The 24,515-nt window shown below is 45.2% G+C and overlaps 1 protein-coding gene across 3 annotated transcripts in view; it reads left to right on the forward strand.

The window, feature by feature from the left end:
* The window catches only part of LYVE1 (lymphatic vessel endothelial hyaluronan receptor 1), a 29,329-nt gene extending 4,892 nt beyond the window's left edge, over positions 1 to 24,437 (forward strand). For all 3 annotated transcript variants that reach the window (XM_038764772.1, XM_038764773.1, XM_038764774.1), the window contains exons 2-6: positions 6,733 to 6,895; positions 9,007 to 9,146; positions 17,568 to 17,849; positions 21,546 to 21,624; positions 24,122 to 24,437. In XM_038764772.1, the coding sequence (XP_038620700.1) occupies positions 6,733 to 6,895; positions 9,007 to 9,146; positions 17,568 to 17,849; positions 21,546 to 21,624; positions 24,122 to 24,308 (851 nt within the window). In that variant the 3' untranslated portion in view covers positions 24,309 to 24,437. The remainder of the gene's footprint in view (positions 1 to 6,732; positions 6,896 to 9,006; positions 9,147 to 17,567; positions 17,850 to 21,545; positions 21,625 to 24,121) is intronic.
* Positions 24,438 to 24,515: the final 78 nt, after the last annotated feature.

The raw sequence follows: 24,515 nt of genomic DNA on the forward strand, positions 1-24,515 counted from the left end.
TCCTCCTCTAATCACCTTTCATGTACTTGATGGAAGTGACTCCTACAAAATAATAGCAGTAATAATATTTGTTAAGCACTTACACTGTGCTGAATATTATTATTATTATATAATGATAACAATAATAATAATTGCTATAATAATATTTGTTAAGCACTCACACTGTGCCGAGCATAGCACTGGGCTATATACAAGATAAGTAGGTCAGAAACAGTCACTGTCTCATATGGGGCTCTCAGCCTAAGTAGGAGGGAGAACAAGTAATGAATACCCATTTTGCAGATGGGGAGATGGAGGCACGGAGAAGTGAATTGACTTACCCAAGGTCACACAACTGACAAGCGGTGGAGTCGGCCTCTCTCCCTGTCCTAGCCCCCCAGGTGACTGGAGAGATGCCATTCCTCCAGCCATTGAAATGAGGAGGAATTATTATTATTGTTTTTATTGTAGCATTTGTTAAGTGCTTACTATGTGCCAGGCATTGTACTAAGCGCTGGGGTGGATACAAGCAAATCAGGTTGGACACAGTCCATGTCCCACATGGGGCTCACAGTCTTAATCCCCATTTTACAGATGAGGTAACTGAAGCCCAGAGAAGTTAAGTGACTTGCCCAAAGACATACAGCAGACAAGTGCCTGATCTGGGATTTGAACACATGGCCTTCTGATTCCCGGCCCCAGGCTCGATCCACTAAGCCAGGTTGGCCAGGTTGCATCTCTAATGTCAGAAACAGGCCAAGGCGGGGTGTGTTTATGTGTGTTGGGGGGAGTGGGGAGGCAGTGGCGGGGCAGCCAGGGGGAAGGATGGCCCTCAGAGCCATGAAGAGGAGTGAATCCCAAAGCTTTCCAACTAACCATGGTCTCTCTCACCAAACACATTCAAGGTGTGACCATTTCTGTCTCCTCCACCTATTCTTCTTCTTCCTTCTCCTGCTCCTCCTCTCTTCCTTCTGCTCCTCCTCCTCCACCTCCTCCTCCTCCTCCCTCTTCTGCTCCCCCTCCTCCTCTTCTTCCTCCTCTTCCTACTGCTCCTCATCTTCCTTCTTTTACTGTTCCTCCTCCTCCTCCTCTTAATGCTCCTCCACATCCTCCATCTCCTCTTCCTCCTGCCTCTCCGCTTGCTTTTCCTGCTCCTCTTCCCCCTCCTGCTCCTCCTGCTCCACCTCCTCCTCCTCCTCCCTCTTCTGCTCCTCCTCCTACTGCTCATCTTCTTTCTTTTACTGTTCCTCCTCCTCCTCCTCCTCTTAATGCTCCTCCACGTCCTCCATCTCCTCTTCCTCCTGCTCCTCTGCTTGCTTTTCCTGCTCCTCTTCCCCCTCCAGCTCCTCCTCCTCCCTCTTCTTCCTCCTCCTCCTACTGCTCCACATCTTCCTTCTTTTACTGTTCCTCCTCCTCCCCTTAATGCTCCTCCACATCCTCCATCTCCTCTTTCTCCTGCTCCTTCTCCGCTTGCTTTTCCTACTCCTCTTCCCCCTCCTGCTCCTACTACTCCCCCTCGTCATCTTCCTCCTTTTACTGTTCTTCAGTAAACAGCTGAACTGTAAGCAGCATGGCTCAGTGGAAAGAGCACTGGCTTTGGAGTCAGAGGTCATGGGTTCAAATCCCTGGTCCACCAAATGTCAGCTGTGTGACTTTGGGCAAGTTACTTAACTTCTCTGAGCCTCAGTTACCTCATCTGTAAAATGGGGATAAAGACTGTGAGCCCCAAGTGGGACAACCTGATCACCTTGTAACATCCCCAGCAATTAGAACAGTGCTTTGCATATACTAAGCACTTAACAAATGCCATTATTATTCTTATTATTCCTCCTCTCTCTCTCTCCTTGTCCTCCTCCTCACCCTCCTCTTCCTCCTCTTCCTCTCCTTGAGACATTAATTCTGTAAAGTCCCCATCTACAGGAGGGCTTCTGGAGGGTGGCGACTCCCTCTTCCCTTACTTGCTCCCCAAGGGCTCTGCCCTTTGGACCTAAACCCGTTAGGTGATTGGCTCTTCCTGCAATGAACAAACCAAGCAAAATTGCAAAGTCTTGGTGGACTTTTCATCAATCAATCAGTGGTATTGATCCAGCACTTACTGCGCGCAGAGCACTGTACTAAGCGCTTGGAAGAGTACAATGCAACAGAGTTGGTAGACACATTCCCAGCCCGCGACTAGCTTATACCACCATCTTCATCCTCACCGGTGTTCACTGAGCACCAACTGAGGAAGGAGCTAGGTCAATCAATCAATCAATCGTACTTATTGAGCGCTTACTGTGTGCAGAGCACTGTACTAAGCACTTGGGAAGTACAAGTTGTCAACATATAGAGACGGTCCCTACCCAACAGTGGACTCACAGTCTAGAAGAAGTCTATGTCCTAAACCCTTGAGAGATCACACCAGAAGCAAGACATGCATGCGCCCTGATTCCCTGCCTTCCGGGAGCCCACAGTCAAATGAGGTGGATAGTCAGGTTAAAATATCTTGCTTTTTCTTCCTTCTGTCTCGCTGAATCAATCAATCAATCAATCAATCGTATTTATTGAGCGCTTACTGTGTGCAGAGCACTGTACTAAGCGCTTGGGAAGTACAAATTGGCAACATATAGAGACAGTCCCTACCCAACAGTGGGCTCACAGTCTAAAAGAAGGGAGGAATCTCGAGCCGCTGGAGAAGGAGAGGTAAAGGGTCTTTGGCCACGCCCGAATTTAGTCACCTCTTTGGGATAAAATCAGGCAAAAATGAGTTTGGAAAGTGGTCCAACCTAAGCATCGGTTCTCTATCACCCCGGCTTTCTTGAATCTTTGGGCCCATTGTAGCACTTCCCCACAAAACCGAATGTAATAGCAGACTCCCCCTCACCCCCATGCCATCTCACTCCCTGCAACACAGAAGGAGCTGCCTAATAATAAATAATAACTGTGGTGTTTGTAAAGCACTTACTATGTGCCAGGCACTTAATAAATGCAGGGGTGGATTCAAGCAAATCATGTCCAAATCCCCTCCAACCCATCCCAGACCTTCAGCAGGCCAGTCAGGAAAGCCTGCCCCCTCTCCCATCAGGAAAATCAGAATTTGGTTCACACTCTGGAATCCTTATCCCGTTGACTAACATCACTGGGGCCTGCTGATCCCCTGAGCCACCCTGAGTCATATTTACTGAGCACTTACTGTGTGCAGAGCACTGTACTAAGCGCTTGGGAGAGTACAATATGATAAAAAAACAAGACACATACCCTGCCTTCAATGAGTTTATACTCTAGAGGCGGGGCGGCAGCAGAGTGGCTCAGTGGAAAGAGCCTGGGCTTGGGAGTCAGAGGTCATGGGTTCTAATCCAGACTCTGCCACATGTCTGCTGCGTGACCTTGGGCAAGTCCACTTAATGTCTCTGAGCCTCAGTGACCTCATCTGTCAAATGGGGATGAAGATTGTGCGTCCCACGTGGGACAACCTGATCGCCTTGAATCCCCCCAGTGCTTAGAACAGTGCTTTGCACATAGTAAGCGCTTAGCAAATGCCATCATTATTATTATTATTATTAATATAATTAAATAAATTACAGCTATATACATAAATGCAGCGGGGCTGGGAGAGGGGATGAATAAAGGAAGCAAGTCCAGGTGATACAGAAGTGTACTTGCACTTCCCAAGCGCTTAGTACAGTGCTCTGCACATAGTACACGCTCAATAAATACGATTGAATGAATGAAAAATGAGTAGGAGAAGAAGTAAGGAGGGCTTAGTCAGGGAAGGAGGAGATGTGCCTTCAATAATAATAGTGATTATGGTATTTGTTAAGCACTTACTTTGTGCCAGGTATCGTACTAAGCGCTGGGGTGGATACAAGCAAATCGGTTTGGACACAGTCCCCGTCCCACGTGGGGCTCACAGTCTCCACCCCCATTTTCCAGATGAGGTAACTGAGGCACAGAGAAGTGAAGTGCCCTGCTTAAAGTCACACAGCAGACAAGTGGCAGAGCAGGAATTAGAACCCATGCTGTTTCCGTAAGGGGGAGAATTTGTGTGTAATTGTCCCCCATCAGCAGCTGCATCCTGAAAGCAGCAGGGGAGGGATTTGAGAAGGTGGCTTCATTTACTATTATTATTATTATTATTATTATCATTATTATTATTATTATTATTATTATCTCTGAGGCGTGGGCGGAAGGCCTGGGACCCCGAGGTGGCCGTTTCATCTTCCCGGTAGCCACCTTTCTTCTCCTTTCTTCTCCAAGACTCAGGAGTGGGAGAGACCTGAGGCCCAGGCCTTATGAAATTTTTCTGGTCCTGACCTGGCCAGCACTGGAATTTTTTTTTGATGGCATTTATTAAGCGCTTACTATGCGCAAATCACTGTTCTGAGCACTGGAGAGGTTACACGGTAATCAGGTTGTCCCACATGGGGCTCACAGTCTTAATCCTCATTTTCCAGGTGAGATAACTGAGACACAGAGAAGCTAAGTGACTTGCCCAAAGTCACACAGCTGACAATTGGCGGAGCTGGGATTTGAACCCATGACATCTGACTCCAAAGCCCGGGCTCTTTCCACTGAGCCACGCTGCTTCAGTGGTCCTCTCCCCACCTTCACCACGAGAAGAAGCAGAGCGTAGTGGATAGAGCATGGGAGTCAGAAGGGCCTGGGTTCTAATTCTGCCTTCGCCACTTGTCTGCTGTGTGACCTTGGGCAAGTCGCTTCACTTCTCTGGGACTCAGTTATCTCATTTGTAAAATGGGGATTGAGGCTGTGCACCTCACATGGGACAGGGACTGTGTCCAATCTGATTTGCTTGTAGTCACCGCACCTCTGTCACATGTCTGCTGTGTGATCTTGGGCAAGTCACTTCACTTCTCTGAGCCTCAGTTACCTCATCTGTAAAATGGGGATTACGACTGAGAGCCCCACGTGGGCCAACCTGATCACCTTCTATCCCCCTGCGCTTAGAACAGTGCTTTGCACATAGTAAGCACTTAACAAATGCCATCATTATTTTTATTATTATAATTTTTTTTTACTCACCCCAGCGCTTAGTACAGTGCCAGGCACACAGTAAGTGCTTAATAAAATGCCATTATTATTTTAATTATCACCTTTCTCTAGCATACTCTGGTATCTCACCTCCTCCAGGAGGCCTTCCCAGACTGAGCCCCCCCTTTTCCTCTGCTCCTCCTCCCCTCCCCATCACCCCAACTCCCTCCCTTTGATCTACCCCCCCACTCTACAGCACTTGTGTATACATGAACATATTTATTATTCTATTTATTTTATTAATGATGTGTATATATCTATATTCTGTTTATTTATATTGATGCTATTGATGCCTGTCTACTTGTTTTGTTTTGTTTTCTGTCTCTCCCCTTCTAGACTGGGAGCCCTTTGTTGGGTAGGGATTGTTTCTATTTATTGCCAAATTGTACTTTCCAACTTGTACTGATTAAAGTGCTCTCCACATAGTAAGCGCTCAATAAATATGATTGAATGAATGAATATTGACCTTCACATGTTTCCCCAAGAACAAGACTCCCTCCCCATAAACCACCATCGCCGCGATGGATCACGGAACCGTGGGCTAGCAGGAGCCGGCGACCATCTCGGCCAGCCCTTAATACGGCTATTCATTTATTCAATTGTATTTATTTATTCATTCATTCATTCAATTGTATCTATTGAGCGCTTACTGTGTGCAGAGCACTGTACTAAGCGCTTGGGAAGTACAAGTTGGCAACATCTAGAGACGGTCCCTACCCAACAGTGGGCTTATTCATTCAATCGCATTTATTGAGCGCTTACGGTGTGCAGAGCACTGGACTAAGCACTTGGGAAGTACAAGTTGGCAACATCTAGAGATGGTCCCTACCCAACAGTGGGCTCATTCATTCAATCGTATTTATTGAGCGCTTACTGTGTGCAGAGCGTTGTACTAAGCGCTTGGGAAGTACAAGTTGGCAACATATAGAGACAGTCTCTACCCAACAGTGGGCTCACAGTCTAGAAGGGGGAGACAGAGAACAAAACATATTAACAAAATAAATAAAATAAATATGCACAAATAAAATAAATAAATAAATAGAGCAATAAATTCATACAAACATATACATATATATACATATATATTGAGCGCTTACTGTGTGCAGAGCACTGTACTAAGCGCTTGGGAAGTACAAGTTGGCAACATATAGAGACAGTCCCTACCCAACAGTGGGCTCACAGTCTAGAAGGGGGAGACAGAGAACAAAACATTAACAAAATAAATAGAATAAATATGCACAAATAAAATAAATAGAGTAATAAATTCATACAAACATATACATATATACATATGTATGGAGCGCTTACTGTGTGCAGAGCACTGTATTAAGCACTTGGGAAGTACAAGTTGGCAACATCTAGAGACAGTCCCTACCCAACAGTGGGCTCACAGTCTAGAAGGGGGAGACAGAGAACAAAACATTAACAAAATAAATAGAATAAATATGCACAAATAAAATAAATAAATAAATAGAGTAATAAATTCATACAAACATGTACATATGTATACATATAGATTGAGTGCTTACTGTGTGCAGAGCACTGTACTAAGCGCTTGGTCCCTACCCAACAACAGCCTACCCTAAGTGCTCAAGAAATGCTTTTCCTGCCGCTCTTACTGCTAATACTACTTCACTCACCCAAGAGTTTATGACAGCGTTCAGTCCACAGCGGGTGTTTCGCAGATACCTCTCATTAATTCTGTGTCATTCATTCCCCGGGCAGATCTCGTCCCCCCTGAGTGCAGGATAATGGGTATCTCGCTCATCAAGAAATCCCCCGGCTTGAATTTCACGGAAGGCAAGGAAGCCTGCAGGATGCTAGGAGTCCAGCTGGCCAGCAAAGACCAGGTGGAGGAGGCCAGGATGCATGGCTTTGAGACCTGCAGGTATGTGCAGGGGAGATAATAATAATAATAATAATAATAATAATAATAATAATAATAATAATAATAATAATAGTACTTAAGCGCTTACTATGTGCAAAGCACTGTTCTACGCGCTGGGGAGGTTACAAGGTGATCAGGTTGTCCCATGGTGGGCTCCCAGTCTCAATCCCCATTTTACAGATGAGGCAACTGAGGCCCAGAGAAGTTAAGTGACTTGCAGCTGACAGTTGGCTGATCCGGGATTTGAACCCGTGACCTCTGACTCCAAAGCCTGGGCTCTTTCCACTGAGCCACACTGCTCCCTGCATTGCAGGGGATTCATTCATTCATTCAATCGTATTTATGGAGCGCTTACTGTGTGCGGAGCACTGTACTAAGCGCTTGGGAAGTACAAGCTGGCAACATATAGAGATGGTCCCTACTCAACAGTGGGCTCACAGTCTAGAAGGGGGAGACAGAGAACAAAACCAAACATATTAACAAAATAAAAACATATTAACAAAATAAAATACATTCCCATAGACCAGACTATTGAGATCTTACATCCACCCTAAGCAGCTCTGCCTCAGCATGGAGTTGTGGAGAAGGAAGGGGAGTCAGAAGGTCCTGGGTTCTAATTCCGGCTCCACCACTTGTCGGCTGTGTGACCTTGGGTAAGTCACCTCACTTCTCTGGGCCTCAGTTACCTCATCTGTAAAATGGGGATTGAGACGGGGAGCCCCAGATGGGACAGGGATTGCGTCCAATACAATGTACTTGTATCCACCGCAAGGCTTAGTACAGTGCCTGGCACATACGTTTGGTTTTGTTCTCTGTCTCCCCCTTTTAGACTGTGAGCCCACTGTTGGGTAGGGACTGTCTCTATATGTTGCCAACTTGTACTTCCCAAGCGCTTAGTACAGTGCTCTGCACATAGTAAGCACTCAATAAATACGATTGATGATGATGATGATGATGATCACAATTATTATTATTATTATCTATTTCTTGTATTCTCCTTCAAGCCTGGAATGCTCTCGCCTTTCATATCCAACAGTCCAACACTCTCCCCATTTTCAAAAACCTTCCTAAAAATTGCATCTCCTTCAAGAAGCCTTCACAGACAAAGCCCCTGCATTGACAATGCACGTAATAATAATAATGGTATTTGTTAAGCGCTTACTGGATGCCAGGCACCGTACTAAGCACTGGGATGGATACAAGAAAATCAGGCTGGATACAGTCCCTGTCCCACATGGAGCTCACAGTCTAAATCCCCATTTTATAGAGAAGGGAATGGAGGTCCAGAGAAGTGAAGTGACTTACCCAAGGTCACTCAGCAGACCACGGGTGGAGCTGGGATTAGAACCCAAGCCCTTTGGACTCTAAAGCCCAGGCTGTATCCATAGTTCTTGGCTGTGTAGACCTTCAGCAGTGTAACCTATTGGATAAATAATGGGCCTGGGAATCCGAGGACCTGGGTTTTAATCTCACTTGCCTGCTGTGTGACTATGGGCAAGTCGCTTCACTTCTCTAGGCCTCGGTGTCCTCAACTGTAAAATGGGGATGAAATACCTGTTCTCCCTCCTATTTAGACTGTGAGCCCTATATGGCACAGGGACTATATCAGACCCAATGAATTTGTATCTACGCCAGAATTTAGACCAGTGCTTGATACATAGTAAGCGCCTAACAAATATCATAGAAAACACTTTGATAATAATAATGGCATTTATTAAGCACTTACTATGTGCAAAGCACTGCTCTAAGCGCTGAATAATGGCATTTATTAAGCACTTACTATGTGCAAAGCACTGTTCTAAGCGCTGGGGATATTACAAGGTGATCAGGTTGTCCCACGGGGGGCTCACAGTCATAATCCCCATTTTACAGATGAGGTAACTGAGGCACAGAGAAGCTAAGTGACTTGCCCAAAGTCACACAGCTAATTGGCGGAGCCGGGATTTGAACCCAGGACCTCTGACTCCAAAGCCCAGGCTCTTTCCACTGAGCTACGCTGCTTCTATTGTTTCATACTTTCCCAAGCCTGTAACGCAGTTCTCTGCACACGGTAAATGCTCAAGAAATTAACTTGATGGATTGATTAATTGATCTATGCTGTTCTGTTGTAGCTTTGGCTGGGTGGCCAGTGAGTTCCTGGTCATTTCTCGGAATACGGCAAACCCCAAGTGCGGAAAGAATAAGACGGGCGTGGTGGAGTGGAGAGTTGATCGGAGCAAACGGCACTTTGTCTATTGTTACAATGCATCAGGTTAGTGCGGCGTTCACTGGTTTGGGATCTGGGAAGACCACGGCCTCTTGGAAGGAATAAGGGCCTGGAGTCAGAGGCCCTGGGGAATAACCTCGGTTCTGTCACTTGTCTGCTGTATGACCTGGGGCAAGTCACTTCATTTACCTATGTTTCTATTCCCTTATGTGTAAAATCAATCAATCAATCAATCGTATTTATTGAGCGCTTACTGTGTGCAGAGCGCTGTACTAAGCACTTGGGAAGTCCAAGTTGGCAACATATAGAGACAGTCCCTACCCAACAGTGGGCTCACAGTCTAAAAGGGGGAGACAGAGAACAAAACCAAACATACTAACAAAATAAAATAAATAGAATAGATATGTACAAGTAAAATAAATAGAGTAATGAATATGTACAAACATATATACATATATACAGGTGCTGTGGGGAAGGGAAGTAGGTAAGATGGGGGGAATGGAGAGGGGGACGAGGGGGAGAGGAAGGAAGGGGCTCAGTCTGGGAAGGCCTCCTGGAGGAGGTGAGCTCTCAGTAGGGCCTTGAAGGGAGGAAGAGAGCTAGCTTGGCGGATGGGCAGAGGGAGGACATTCCAGGCCCGGGGGATGACGTGGGCCGGGGGCTGTGTTGCTCAGTGGAAAGAGCCCAGACTTGGGAGTCAGAGGACGTGGGTTCTAATCCCACCTCCGCCACTTAGCTGTTTGACCTTGACCTTTGTGCCTCAGTTCCCTCATCTGTAAAATGGGGATTCAGACTGTGAGCCCCACGTGGGACAACCTGATCACCCTGTATCTACCCCAGTGCTTAGGACAGTGCTTGGCACATAGGAAGCGCTTAACAAATACCGTTATTATTATTATTATTATTATTATTATTATTATTATTATTATCAATCAATCAATCAATCGTATTTATTGAGTGCTTACTATGTGCAGAGCACTGTACTAAGCGCTTGGGAAGGACAAATTGGCAACACATTGAGACAGTCCCTACCCAACAGTGGGCTCACAGTCTAAAAATGTGAAATACCTGCTCTCACTCCTACTTAGACTGTGAACCCCATGTAGGACCGGGACTCTGTCTGACCTGATTAACTCGTTATCTACCCCAGGGCTTGGAACGGTGCTTGACACATAGAAAGCATTTAACAAAATACCATAAAAAAGTTTCTTTGCTCCAAGCATTGGAGTGTCTTTCGCTTTCTCAAAAGCCCCAAGTGGTGCCTGAACTAAGAGATAAAACGCTGGTGACAAAAAGAATCAATCAATCAAATAATCAGTGGTATTTTTCGATCAGTCAATGGTATTTATTGAGTGTTTACTGTGTGTAGAGCACTGTACTAAGCACTTGGAAGAGTACAGTGCAACAGAGATGGTAGACATGTTCTTCATCCACAATGAGCTTATTAGTGTTATATTGTTCTCTCCCAAACACTTAGTACAGTGACACCTGTCTACTTGTTTTGTTTTGTTGTCTGTCTCCCCCTTCTAGACTGTGAGCCCATTGTTGGGTAGGGATGGTCTCCATCTGTTGCCAAATTGTACTTTCCAAATGCTTAGTACAGTGCTGTGCACACAGTAAGCGCTCAATAAATATGATTGAATGAAGGAATGAATGCTCTGCACACAGTAAGCGCTCAATAAATACAATTGAATGAATGAATTACAGTTTAAAAGGGAACGCAGTGTGTACAGAACACTGTACTACTACTAGTAATGATGATGGTATTTGTTAAACGTTTGCTATGTGCCAAGCACTGTTCTAAGCGCTGGGGTGGATACAAGGTAATCAGGTTGTCCCACGTGGGGCACACATTCTTAATCCCGTTTTATAAATGAGGTAACTGAGGCACAGAGAAGTGAAGTGGCTTGGCCAAGGTCACACAGCAGACAAGTGGCGGAGCCGGGATTAGAACCCACAACCTCTGTCTCCCAAGCCAGGGCTCTTGCCACTAAGCCATGCTGCTCCTCACTTGTCCCTTGAGAAAGTACAATAGAGTTGGGAGACATATTCCTTGCCCTAAAGGAGCTGGCAGTCAGTCTACTATGTACAGGGCACTGTACTAAGCGCTTGGGAGAGTACAACAGAGTTGGTGGACATAATCCCTACACTCAAAGAACTTAAAGTCTACAGGAAGGATAGCATGCTTTCCTCTGGAAAGAGATATTAATAGAGAACTCCACTTGGAACAACCTGATCACCTTGTATCCTCCCCAGCACTTGAACAGTGCTTTGCACATAGTAAGCGCCTAACAAATACCATCGTTATTATCATTACTATTAATAATAGTTAAAAATAATTGTGATATTTGTTCAATCATTCAAATGTATTTATTGAGCACTTACTGTGTGTCAGGCACAGTGCTATTATTATTATTATTATTATCATTATTATTATTACTAAGCACTGGGCTGGATACAAGCATATCAGGTTGGACACAGTCACTGTCCCACATAATAATAATAATAAAAATGGCATTTATTAAGCGCTTATTATGTGCAAAGCACTGTTCTAAGAGCTGGGGAGGTTACAAGGTGATCAGGTTGTCCCATGGGGGGCTCACAGTCTTCATCCCCATTTTACAGATGAGGGAACTGAGGCACAGAGAAGTGAAGTGAGTTGCCCCAAGTCACACAGCTGACAATTGGCGGAGCCGGGATTTGAACCCATGACCTCTGACTCCAAAGCCCGTGATCTTTCCACTGAACCATGCTGCGCACAGCCTACCATGCCACGCACAGCCTGTCACAATCACAGTCTCAGTCACAGTCACAGTCTCAATCCCCACATAGCTGACAATTGGCGGAGCCGGGATTAGAACCCATGACCTTCTGACTCCTGGGCCTGTGCTCCAGGCAAAGTCTTGCATGAAGCAGGATTCCCGTCCCTGCTTCCGTGTCTGATCTCAGTTGGCATGGCTTCGTGTAAGCAAGCCGCGTCAATGAATTGTACTTTCCAAGCGCTTAGTACAGTGCTCTGCACATGGTAAGCACTCAATAAATATGATTGAATGAATGAATGAACTGCAGGAGGGCTATGGGAAAAGATGTCAGGATTAGAGCTATGGCTGTATCTGGTATTTTGTATTTAATCATGGGGATTACTGAGTTGCTCTTCTGTGACTCAGACTGGGGAAGTCTTGGAAGGAGAGCTCCAGAAATCAGAAGCCCAGCTCTGCATGGCCAAAGCAAAGTGCTGCCATATTAATAATAATAATGATAATAATGATGGTAGTTAAGTGCTTACTATGTGCCAAGCACTGCTCTAAGCGCTGGGGGAGATACAAGATAATCAGGGTTGTCCCACGTGGGGCTCACAGTCTTAATCCCATTTTACAGATGAGGTAACTGAAGCACAGAGAAGTTAAGTGACTTTCCCGAAGTCACACAACTGGCAATTTGCAGAGCCAGGATTTGAACCCATGACCTCCGACTCCAAAGCCCGGGCTCTCTAGACTGTGAGCCCACTGTTGGGTAGGGACTGTCTCTATATGTTGCCAACTTGTACTTCCCGAGCGCTTAGTACAGTGCTCTGCACACAGTAAGCGCTCAATAAATACGATTGATGATGATGATGATGATTTGTTAAGCGGCTAGTATGTGCTGGACGCTTTACTAGGCGCTGGGGTGGATGCAAGCAAATTGAGGTGGACACAGTCCCTGTCCCACGTGGGACTCACAGTCTCAATCCCCATTTTCCAGGTGAGGTAACTGAGGCCCACAGAAAAGAAGTGACTTGCCCAAGGTCACACAGTTATGGAGTAACTTTCGGCCTCCCAGGCGAGTGCTCTCTATCTACTGTGCTGTGCTGCTTCAATTATGCTGTATTATTATAATACATAACGCATAATCTTCCAGACTGTAAGATCGTCCTCTAGACTCGTCCGCTCGTTATGGGCAGGGACCGTGTCTGCTAATTCTGCTGTATTGCACTCTCCCAGGTGCTTAGTACAGTGCTCTGCACAGAGTAAGCACTCAATCAATACTATTGACTGATTGATTGATTGATTGATAATAATAACAGCTAAATCTTGCTCCCCGTTCAGCCGTTTCGGGTTGAGGGCAGGCTGGGAGGAACAAGGCCGGGAAAAAGGCTCAGTTGTTGTCCGATGGCCAAATGGTCAGTCAGCCCACCGGTTAGCCAGCTGCCAAAGCAGCGATAGCAAGGGGCCTTTGTTCTTCCCATCTGCTCCTTCCTCCGAACCGAATTTATCTTTCTGGCGAGCTTTAAAGGAGACGGGGGAAACAAAGCGAAAACAACTTTCTGCTGCATAACCATTTTTATTTTTTTTGATGAATGAAAAATGCGTCATGTGGAGAGCCACCGGGGACTCATAGAAAAGGCCTGTCATTTCCCTTCATTATGCCTTGAAAAGATGGATTTGGCTGGTTACCATGGTGACTGGAGGCCAGCCTTCAGGGCCCCAGATGGGTAGTGAGTCGATCGTATTTATTGAGCGCTTACTGGGTGTAGAAAGCGCTTGGGAGAGTTCAGTAGAACAATAAACGGTCACATTCCCTGCCCGCAAAGAGGTTACAGTCTAGAGGTAGCCCCAGCCCTAAGCTCCTCTTCTAGACCCTCAGGATGAGAGGCGAGTGAGAGGAGAAGAGCCAGAAAGGAAGGAGAAGCATGTAAGCTCCTCTTCTAGACCCTCAGAACGAGAGGCGAGTGAGAGGAGGAGAGCCAGAAAGGAAGGAGAAGCGTGTGAGCAAGCTCTGCCACTTAATAATAATAATAATAATCAATCAATCGATCGATCAATTATATTTATTTAGCGCTTACTGTGTGCAGAGCACTGTACTTGGGAAGTACAAGTTGGCAACATCTAGAGACAGTCCCTACCCAACAGTGGGCTCACAGTCTAAAAGGGGGAGACGGAGAACAAAACCAAACACACCAACAAAATAAAATAAATAGAATAGATATGTACAAGTCAAGTAAATAAATAAATAAATATAGTAATAAATACGTGCAAACGTATATACATATATAAAATATATATACATATATATGTATATACATTTATATACATGTATATACATGTATATACATATATAAAAATATATATATATATGTATATACATTTATATACATGTATATTATACTGTATATGCATGTATATTTTATACATGTATATACATATATATGTGTATATATATGCATATACATATACATATAATAATGGTGGTATTTGTTAAGCGCTTACTATATGCAAAGCACTGTTCTAAGCACTGGGGAGGCTACAAGGTGATCAGGTTGTCCCGCAGGGGGATCATGGTTTTAATACCCATTTTACAGAGGAGGTAACTGAGGCACAGGGAAGTTAAGTGACTTGCCTAAGGTCACACAGCAGACAAGTGAATCAATCAATCAATCAGTCAATCGTATTCATTGAGCGCTTACTGTGTGCAGAGCACTGTATTAAACGCTTGGGAAGTCCAAGTTGGCAACATATAGAGATGGTCCCTACCCAACAATCAATCAATCAATCAATCAATCAATTTATTGAGTGCTTACTGTGTGCAGAGCACTGTACTAAGCACTTGGGAAGTACAAGTTGGCAACATATAGAGACAGTCCCTACCCAGCAGTGAGCTCACAGTCTAGAAGGGGGAGACAGAGAACAAAACCAAACATATTAACAAAATAAAATAAATAGAATAGATAGGTAGAAGTAAAATAAATAAATAACTAGAGTAATAAATACAAACAAATGTATATACATATATACAGGTGCTGTGGGGAAGGGAAGGAGGTAAGGCAGCGTGGGGGGGGGGGATGGAGAGGGGAAGGAGGGGGAGAGGAAGTAGGGGGCTCAGTCTGGGAAGGCCTCCTGTGAAGTGAAGCAGCGTGGCTCAGTGGAAAGAGCCCGGGCTTTGGAGTCAGAGGTCATGGGTTCAAATCCCCGCTCTGCCACTTAGTAATAATAATGGCACTTGTCACCTCTGTGACTTTGGGCAAGTCACTTAGCTTCTCTGGGCCTCAGTTCCCTCATCTGTAAAATGGGGATTAAGACTGTGAGCCCCCTGTGGGACACCTAATCACCTTGTAACTTCCCCAGTGCTTAGAACAGTGCTTTGCACATAGTAAGCGCTTAATAAATGCCATTATTATTATTATTATTGCTTAACAGGTACTGTAAAAAAGGAAAAAAAAAGGATAGGATTTGCCTGCGGATTGAGGTTGGTGGTGTCATCTAGTGAGATGGGAACATTAAAGAGAGGGTTTAGGAAGAAAGGCGAGGAGTTCAGGAAGCAAAAGTATGACAGTACAAGGTATTATTAGTCCCGTTATTGCTGTGTGACCACAGAAAAGTCCCTTGACTTCTCTGTGCCTCAGATTCCATTGAAATAATAAAATCTGCCTCTCCATTCCTCACCAGAACATCATGAGCAAACTATTGAGAACACTTATGTACGTGTTTGTAAATATATTTTAAACTATTTAAACTATTAAACTATTTAAACTATTTTTTTATATCAATGGCTGTCTCCCCCTTTAAACCATAAGCTCGTTGTGGGCAGGGAGTGTGTCTACCTACTCTGTTATATTGTCCTTTCCCAAGTGCTTAGTACAGTGCTCTGTACACAGTAAGCTCTCGATGAATATCATTGGCAATGATGATGATGATGAGAGAGATACTGTAAAGGAATATGCACAAATAAAAGTATTATAGGATGGATATTATTTTAAAATTGGCATTTTTCAAGGAAAGGAACTTAGATTTGAATAGCCCAAACTACCTGGCTGCTAATTATACATCTGGGTTCTGCTGCTATAGACTGATTCAGCATCTTAGAATCATTTTTTAAAACTAGTATTTTTATCATTGTTGTTGAGAGTTGATCCATAGTCTGAGATCCGATATGTTAATTGGATCTATAGTTGACTCATAGTTTGAGAAGCAGCGGGGCTTCGCAGGAAGAGCCTCGGCTTGGGAGTCAGAGGTCGTGGGTTCCAATCCCACCTCCGCCACTGTGTGACTTTGGGCAAGTCACTTAACTTCTCTGTGCCTCAGTTACCTCATCTGCAAAATGGGGGTGAAGACTGTGAGCCTCATGTGGGATAACCTAATTACCTTGCATCTACTCCAGCGCTTGTCAGCTGTGTGACTTTGGGCAAGTCACTTAACTTCTCTGTGCCTTAGTTACCTCCTCTGCAAAATGGGGGTGAAGACTGTGAGCCTCATGTGGGACAACCTAATTACCTTGCATCTCCCCCAGCGCTTAGAACAGTTCTTGGCACATAGTAAGCACTTAATAAATACCATTATTATTATTATTATTATTATTATTATTAATGATAGTTATTCCATGCCAGTGATCCTGGTGGGCTTCAATTTTTAACAAATCTCGCTGCCAAGTGCCCAACTCAAGCAAAGCAGCATGGGCTTTGGAGTCAGAAGGCATGGGTTCAAATCCCGGCTCTGCCAATTGTCAGCTGTGTGACTTTGGGCAAGTCACTTCACTTCTCTGGGCCTCAGTTCCCTCATCTGTAAAATGGGGATGAAGACTGTGAGCCCCCCGTGGGACATCCTGATCACCTTGTAACATCCCCAGCGCTTAGAACAGTGCTTTGCACATAGTAAACGCTTAATAAATGCCATCATTATTAAAGCCAGATCTTTGTTTCGAGCTGTAGCCTTGAGTGGAAGGAAAGGAAAAGGAGAGAAGCAGCAAGGCCTAGTGGAAAGACCCCGGGGCCTAGGAGTGAGAGGACCTGAGTTCTAATCCCGGCTCTGCCAAATGCTTGCTTCTTGTGACCTTGGGCAAATCACTTCATTCAGTCAACTGTATTTATTGAGCATTTACTATATGCAGAGCATTGTACTAAAAGCGCTAGGGAGACTACATTATAGCAACAAAAAGACACATTCCCTGCCCAAAGAGAACTTTCTTCTCCATGCCTCAGTTCTCCTGTTTTCCCTCCTACTTAGTGAGCCCCACATGGGAAAGGGACTCTGTCCAGCCTAATTAACTTGTATCTACCCCCGCACTTTGAACAGTGTTTGATGTTTAAGCGTTTAATAAATACCATTAAAGGAAAAGGGGGGCCTAGGGTCACAGCTTTGGGGAGGAGGAGGCCTCTTGGATTGCAGCTGAAGCTAGTAGAGAAGCAAGGTGGCTTAGTGGAAAGAGTGCGGGTTTGAGAGTCAGGGGTGGTGGGTTCTAATCCCAGCTCCACCGCTTGTCAGCTGTGTGACTTTGGGTAAATTACTTAACTTCTCTGGGCCTCAGTTACCTCATCTGTAAAATGGGGATTAAGACTGTGAGCCCCATGTGGGACAACTTGATAACCTTGTATCTATCCCAGGGCTTATAATGGTGCTCGGCACATACTAAGCGCTTAACAAATAACATCATCATCATCATTGTTATTATTATTGTTAGCCCTGTAACTCGGTGAACGTCTCCATTTCCCCGTAGACACTTGGACTGATTCGTGCAACCCGAAAACATCCAGTATCACCTCCACCGAGGACCACGGAATTACCCCGACTGCCTCCTCTGCCGCGGAGTATAATGTCACAGACGCCGCACAGGCCACCTCGCAGGCCTCCACGCCTTCCCCTCCTCCACGAGGAAGAAGGAGGAAACTGATCTGTGTAACAGAAGCCCTTTGGGAAACAACTCGGCTAATGGAAGACGAAGTGACGTTACCCGTTGGAAGCCAAGCTGCCTTTAAGAATGAAGGAGTTGTGTTTGGAGGTAGTGACCCTCTACTTTTCTTATCTACATTTATACATTTATTTATAGATGTCTTGTATCTGTCCCAGTGCCTAGTACGGTGGCTGACATTTAGTAAGTGAGAAGCGGCGTGGCTCGGTGGAAAGAGCCCGGGCTTTGGAGTCAGAGGGCGTGGGTTCAAATCCCGCCTCTGCCGCTTGTCAGCTGTGTGACTTTGGACAAGTCATTTCCCTTCTCTGGGCCTCAGTTCCCTCATCTGTAAAATCATCATCATCAATCGTATTTATTGAGCGCTTACTGTGTGCAGAGCACTGTAGTAAGCGCTTGGGAAGTACAAGTTGGCAACATGTAGGGACAGTCCCTACCCAGCAGTGAGCTCACAGTCTAAATGATGGGGGTAAAATGGGGGTGAAGACTGTAAACCCCATGTGGGACAACCTGATCACCTTGTAACCCCCCCTGTGCTTAGAACAGTGCTTTGCACATTGTAAGCACTTAATAAATGCCATCGTCATTATTATTATTGTTATTAACAAATACCACAATTATTATGATATAATAATAGTAATAAGTACTATGGTACTAAGTGCTTGGGAGAGAACAATGCACCAGAATGAACATGTTCCCTGCCCATTTGAATTTACGGTCTAGAGGGGGAGGCAGACGTCAATATGAATGAATAAGTAATTTTTAATCTATAAATTGAAGACGTGTACATAAGTGCTGAAGGGCTGGGGGTGGAGTGAATATCCCTCTACTTGGGATTCTTCAAACAAACAAACACTAGGCCACATTGCCTCTCTGCGCTACTGAGCGTTGCCCCAAAATTCAGATTCCCTAAGTCCCTGTCTGCTCCGCACACGGTAGGTGCTCAATAAATACGATTGATTGATTCATTCATTCAATCGTATTTATTGAGCACTTACTGTGTGCAGAGCACTGGACTAAGCGCTTGGTTGGTTTCAATGAGGAATTAGGTTTAGTTTGCAGTTCTAGAGGTATCTTCTGAGTGACAAGGTGCAAAGTTTCTGTCCTGCTCGGAGCTGAAAGGTGGTGATGCCAACTTGTACTTCCCAAGCGCTTAGTACAGTGCTCTGCACACAGTAAGCACTCAATAAATACGATTGATCGATCGGTAGTAGTGATATTAGTAGCACGGGCTTGGGAATCAGAGGTTATGGGTTCTAATCCCGGCTCCGCCGCTTGTCAGCTGTGTGACTTTGGGCAAGTCACTTAACTTCTCTATGCCTCAGTTACCTCATCTGTAAAATGGGGATTAAGACTGTGAGCCCCATGTGGGACAACCTGATCACCTTGTATCCCCCGAGCGCTTAGATCCATCATTACCATTATCACAAATACCATCATTATTAGTAGTATTCATTCATTCGTTCATTCAATCGTATTTATTGAGCGCTTACTGTGTGCAGAGCACTGTACTAAGCGCTTGGGAAGTACAAGTTGGCAACATTAATAGTAGTAGTAGCAGCAGCAGTGGTAGTGGTAGAATTAAAATTGTTTGAACACCCACTGAGTGCAATGCGCTATACTAAGCGCTTGAGAAAATTCAACAAAAGCAGGGAAGCAGTGTTGCCTAGTGGAAAGAGCATGGGCCTGGGAATGAAAGGACCTGGGTTCTAATTCCAGGTCCACCACTTGTTAACTGAATGACCTTGGGGAAGTCATTTCACTTTTCTGTGTCGCAGCTTCCTCATCTGTAAGATAGGTATTAGATCTTAACCAAGCTCTTAGAACAGTGCCAAGCACTAAGTAGAGTATTCTGCACTCAGTGAGTGCTCAATAAATGCCATTGATTGATTAACTGATTGAGTAGTCCAGCCAATTTAGACTGCGAGTCACATGCGGGCAGTGTGGCTCAGTGGAAAGAGCCCGGGCTTTGGAGTCAGAGGTCATGGGTTCAAAACCCGGCTGTGCCAACTGTCAGCTGTGTGACTTTGGGCCAGTCACTTCACCTCTCTGGGCCTCAGTTACCTCATCTGTGAAATGGGGATGAAGACCGTGAGCCCCCCGTGGGACAACCTGATCACCTTGTAACCTCCCCAGCGCTTAGAACAGCGCTTTGCACGTACTAAGCACTTAATAAATGCCGTCATTATTATGTGGGAAAGGGATTGTGTCCAACCTGGTTATTTGTGTTTAGTCAATCAATCAATCAATCAATCAATCAATCAGTCAATCGTATTTATTGAGCGCTGACTGTGTGCAAAGCACTGTACTAAGCGCTTGGGAAGTACAAGTTGGCAACATATAGAGATAGTCCCTACCCAACAGTGGGCTCACAGTCTAAAAGTCCAGTGTTTGGCACAAAGTAAGCGCTTAAAAAGCACCATAAAAGAGGAAGCAGGAGACATTTCCAGTAGACAAGCTGCTTGCATTCTGATGTGAGGTTGACAAGTGGGAGAAGAGGGAAATCTTGCGCATTTGAGGACAAAACTCTTCCAGCCCGGGGAAGACTTTCCTCCCCAAGGCTGCTGTCCTGATCCCTGATCTCTCTAGACTGTGAGAGAGATCACAGTCTTGCCCCTTCCTTCCTCTCCCCCTCCTCTGCCTCTCCATCCCCCCCCATCTTACCTCCTTCCCTTCCCCACAGCACCTGTATATATGTATATATGTTTGTACATATTTATTACTCTATTTATTTATTTATTTATTTTACTTGTACATATCTATTCTATTTATTTTATTTTGTTACTATTTTTGGTTTTGTTCTCTGTCTCCCCCTTTTAGACTGTGAGCCCACTGTTGGGTAGGGACTGTCTCTATATGTTGCCAATTTGTACTTCCCAAGCGCTTAGTACAGTGCTCTGCACACAGTAAGTGCTCAATAAATACAATTGATGATGATGAGCTCGTTGTGGGCAGGGATTGCCTCTCTTTATTGCTGTATTGTACTTTCCAAGTGCTTAATAAATCGCTCTGCATATGATTGAATAAATGAATTAAATGAATGAAATCGTGGCTGAATTAGAAATCTCCAGGCCGGGCCTGGGCCAACATAGTGGGCATAAATGAACAATGTCATCACTGAGAAGCAGCGAGGCCTCGTGACCACAACCCGGGCTGGTGAACCAGAAGGACCTGGGATAGAGAATCAATCAATCAATCAATCGTATTTATTGAGCGCTTACTGTGTGCAGAGCACTGTACTAAGCACTTGGGAAGTACAAGTTGGCAACACATAGAGATGGTCCCTACCCAACAGTGGGCTCACAGTCTAGAAGCAGCGTGGCTCGGTGGAAAGAGCCCAGGCTTTGGAGTCAGAGGTCATGGGTTCAAATTCCGGCTCCACCAATTGTCAGCTGTGTGACTTTGGGCAAGCCACTTCACTTCTCTGTGCCTCAGTTCCCTCATCTGTAAAATGGGGATTAAGACTGTGAGCCCCACAAGGGACAACCTGATCACTTTGTATCCCCCCAGCGCTTAGAACAGTGCTTTGCACATAGTAAACACTTAACAAATACCATTATTATTATTATTAATTCTGCCTCCATCACCCGTCTGCTGCTGTGTGACCTTGGACAAGTCACTTCACTTCTCTGGGCCTCAGTCATCTCATCTGCAAAATGGTGATTAAGATTGTGAGCCCCAAGCGGGACAGGGATTACCGTGTCCAACCTGATTGACTTGTATCTCCCTCAGTACCCAATACACTGCCTGGCACATAGTAAGCGCTTAACAAATCCCATTTTTTCCCAGGTTTGCCCACCACGCTCCTGGTGCTCGCTCTGATCTTCTTCGTCGCTGCAGCCGTCCTTGCCGTCTGCTACGTCAAAAGGTGGGTACTCCAGGGTTCGACACCCCACCCCACAACCCATCCGTCTCACTCCTCATCATGACGTAGGGTGAGGCAGCCGGAAGCAGCGTGACTTAGTGGAAAGAGTCAGGGGACCCGAGTTCTAATCCCAGCTCTTCAATTTGCTTCCTTTGTGACCTCGGATGCACTTCATTTCCCTGGGCCTCAGTTTCCTCATCTGTGAAATGGGGATTCAATACCTGTCCTCCCTCCCCCCTGTAGACTGGGTGTCTCGTAGAGGTCAGGGACTGTGTCTGACTTGATTGTTTTATATCTCCCCCGACACTTGGTGTACCTCGGCCCGGAGTAATAATGATTAATAATAATTATGGTATTGGTATCTATATATGTTTGTACATATTTATTACTCTATTTATTTATTTATTTATTTCACTTGTACATATCTATTCTATTTATTTTATTTTGTTAGTATGTTTGATTTTGTTCTCTGTCTCCCCCTTTTAGACTGTGAGCCCACTGTTGGGTAGGGATTGTCTCTATATGTTGCCAATTTTGTACTTCCCAAGCGCTTAGTACAGTGCTCTGCACACAGTAAGCACTCAATAAATACGATTGATGATGATGATGATGGTTAAGCGCTTACTATGTGCCAGGCACTGTACTAAGATCTGGGGCGGATACGAGCAAATCGGATTGGGCACAGTCTCTATCCCACACAGGGCTCATAGTCTCAATCCCCATTTTCTTCTTCCTCAAATGCCTTCGAGTCATTTCTGACCCGGAGCGACTCCGTGGACACACACTGTCATAAATTTGTTCAGTTATGTGTATAATAATAATAATGATGGCATTTGTTAAGTACTTACTATGTGCCAAGCACTGTTCTAAGCACTGCAAGGCAATCAGGTTGTCCCACGTTGGGCTCACAGTCTCAGTCCCCCTTTTACAGATGAGGAAACTGAGGGCCAGAGAAGTGAAGTGACTTGAAGGTCACACGACAGACAAGTGGTGGAGCCAGGATTAGAACCCAGGTCCTTCTGATTCCCAGGTCCATGCTCTCGCTACTAGGGCATGCAGCTTTACACCATAATTATGATTATTTTTTAAGAACAGGGGGAATGTCATCAATTAGAAGCAGCGTGGTTCAGTGGAAAGAGCACGGGCTTTGGAGTCAGAGGTCATGGGTTCAAATCCCTGCTCTGCCAATTGTCAGCTGTGTGACTTTGGGCAAGTCACATAACTTCTCTGGGTCTCAGTTACCTCTTCTGTAAAATGGGGATTAAGACTGTGAGCCCCCGTGGGACAACCTGATCACCTTGTAACCTCTCCAGTGCTTAGAACAGTGCTTTGCACATCGTAAGTGCTTAATAAATGCCATTATTATTATTATCAATTGAGAATGCTTTGGACGGGAGAGTTACCTCAGCGGATAGGCTCAGTAGGAAATCTAAACACAAGCAGCTAATGTAGGGGGCAAATATCGTGGTGGCGGCGGCTCCTGAGGTGGCTACCCTGGCTACTCCGGCCCAGCACTTGCCCTGGGTTTTGAAGGCTCTGTCCATAAACGGCAGCAGCAGCAGTGTGACTCTGTGGAAGAAGAATGGGCTTTGGAGTCAGAGGTCATGGGTTCAAATCCCGGCTTCGCCACTAATCTGTGTGACTTTGGGAAGTCATTTCACTTCTCTGTGTCTCAGTTACCTCATCTGTAAAATGGGAATTAAGATTGTGAGCCCCCCCGTGGGACAACCTGATCACCTTGTAACCTCCCCAGCGCCTAGAACAGTGCTTTGCACATAGTAAGCACCTAATAAATGCAATTGTTATTATTTTTAGACTGTGAGCCCACTGTTGGGTAGGGACTGTCTCTATATGTTGCCAACTTGTACTGCCCAAGTGCTTAGTACAGTGCTCTGCACACAGTAAGTGCTCAATAAATGTGATTGATTGATTGATTGATTGATTATTAGACAGTTAACCCCAAGTGGGGCAGGGACTGTATCTGTTCTGATTATCTTATATCTACCCCTGTGCTCAGTACAGTGGCTGGCACATAGCTCAGAGACTAATGAAGCAGTGTGGTCTAGTGGAAAGCACACAGACCTGGGGGGGTCAGAGGACCTGGGTTCTAATCCCAGCTCCACCTCTTAGCTGCTGGATGAGTTTGGATGAATTTTCTTCGTCTTCAAATGCCTTTGAGCCATTTCCGACCCACACCCTGTCATAAATTTGTTCTGTTACGTGTATAATAGTAATAATAATAATGGCATCTGTTAAGCGCTTTCTACGTTCCAGGCGCTGCACTGAGCACAGGGATAGATATAAGATAATCAGGTTGGACACAGTCCCTGCCCAACTTGGGTTTCACAGCTATTTTTAATCCCCATTGTACAGACGAGGAAACCGAGGCACAGGGTAGCCAAGTGCCTTGCCCAAGGTCACACAGCAGGTGAGTGGCAGAGCCGGGACACGGAAATGTGGGGAGAGGTTTCTCATTTCGCTTTTCAATCCGTCTTTGAAGGTACGTGAAAACCTTCCCGTTCGCCAACAAGAACCAGCAGAAGGAAGTAATCGAAACGAAAACCGTGAAGAAAGCTAAGGGTAGCACTGATGTTTCCGAGGAGGAAAAGAAGAAAAATGGGAAAAAGCAAGAAGATCCAAAGATGCCCCCAAAAGCCACAGTGAAATGCATGGAAGCGGAAGTTTAAATGAAGTGGGCATTATTGGAAGGTGTTGGGTCCCTGTTGACTTTAACGCACTGGGGCGTTTTGTTTTTTTGTTTTCATGGTATTTGTTAAGCGCTTACTCTGGGCCAAGCACTGTACAAAGCGCTGGGGTTGATACAAGCTGATCAGGTTGGACACAGTGCTTCTCCCGTCTCGTAGTTTTAATCCTCATTTTACAGACGAGGAAGC

The sequence above is a fragment of the Tachyglossus aculeatus genome, chromosome 22 (genome assembly GCF_015852505.1).
Source record: "Tachyglossus aculeatus isolate mTacAcu1 chromosome 22, mTacAcu1.pri, whole genome shotgun sequence".
NCBI classification, from domain to species: Eukaryota; Metazoa; Chordata; class Mammalia; order Monotremata; family Tachyglossidae; genus Tachyglossus; species Tachyglossus aculeatus.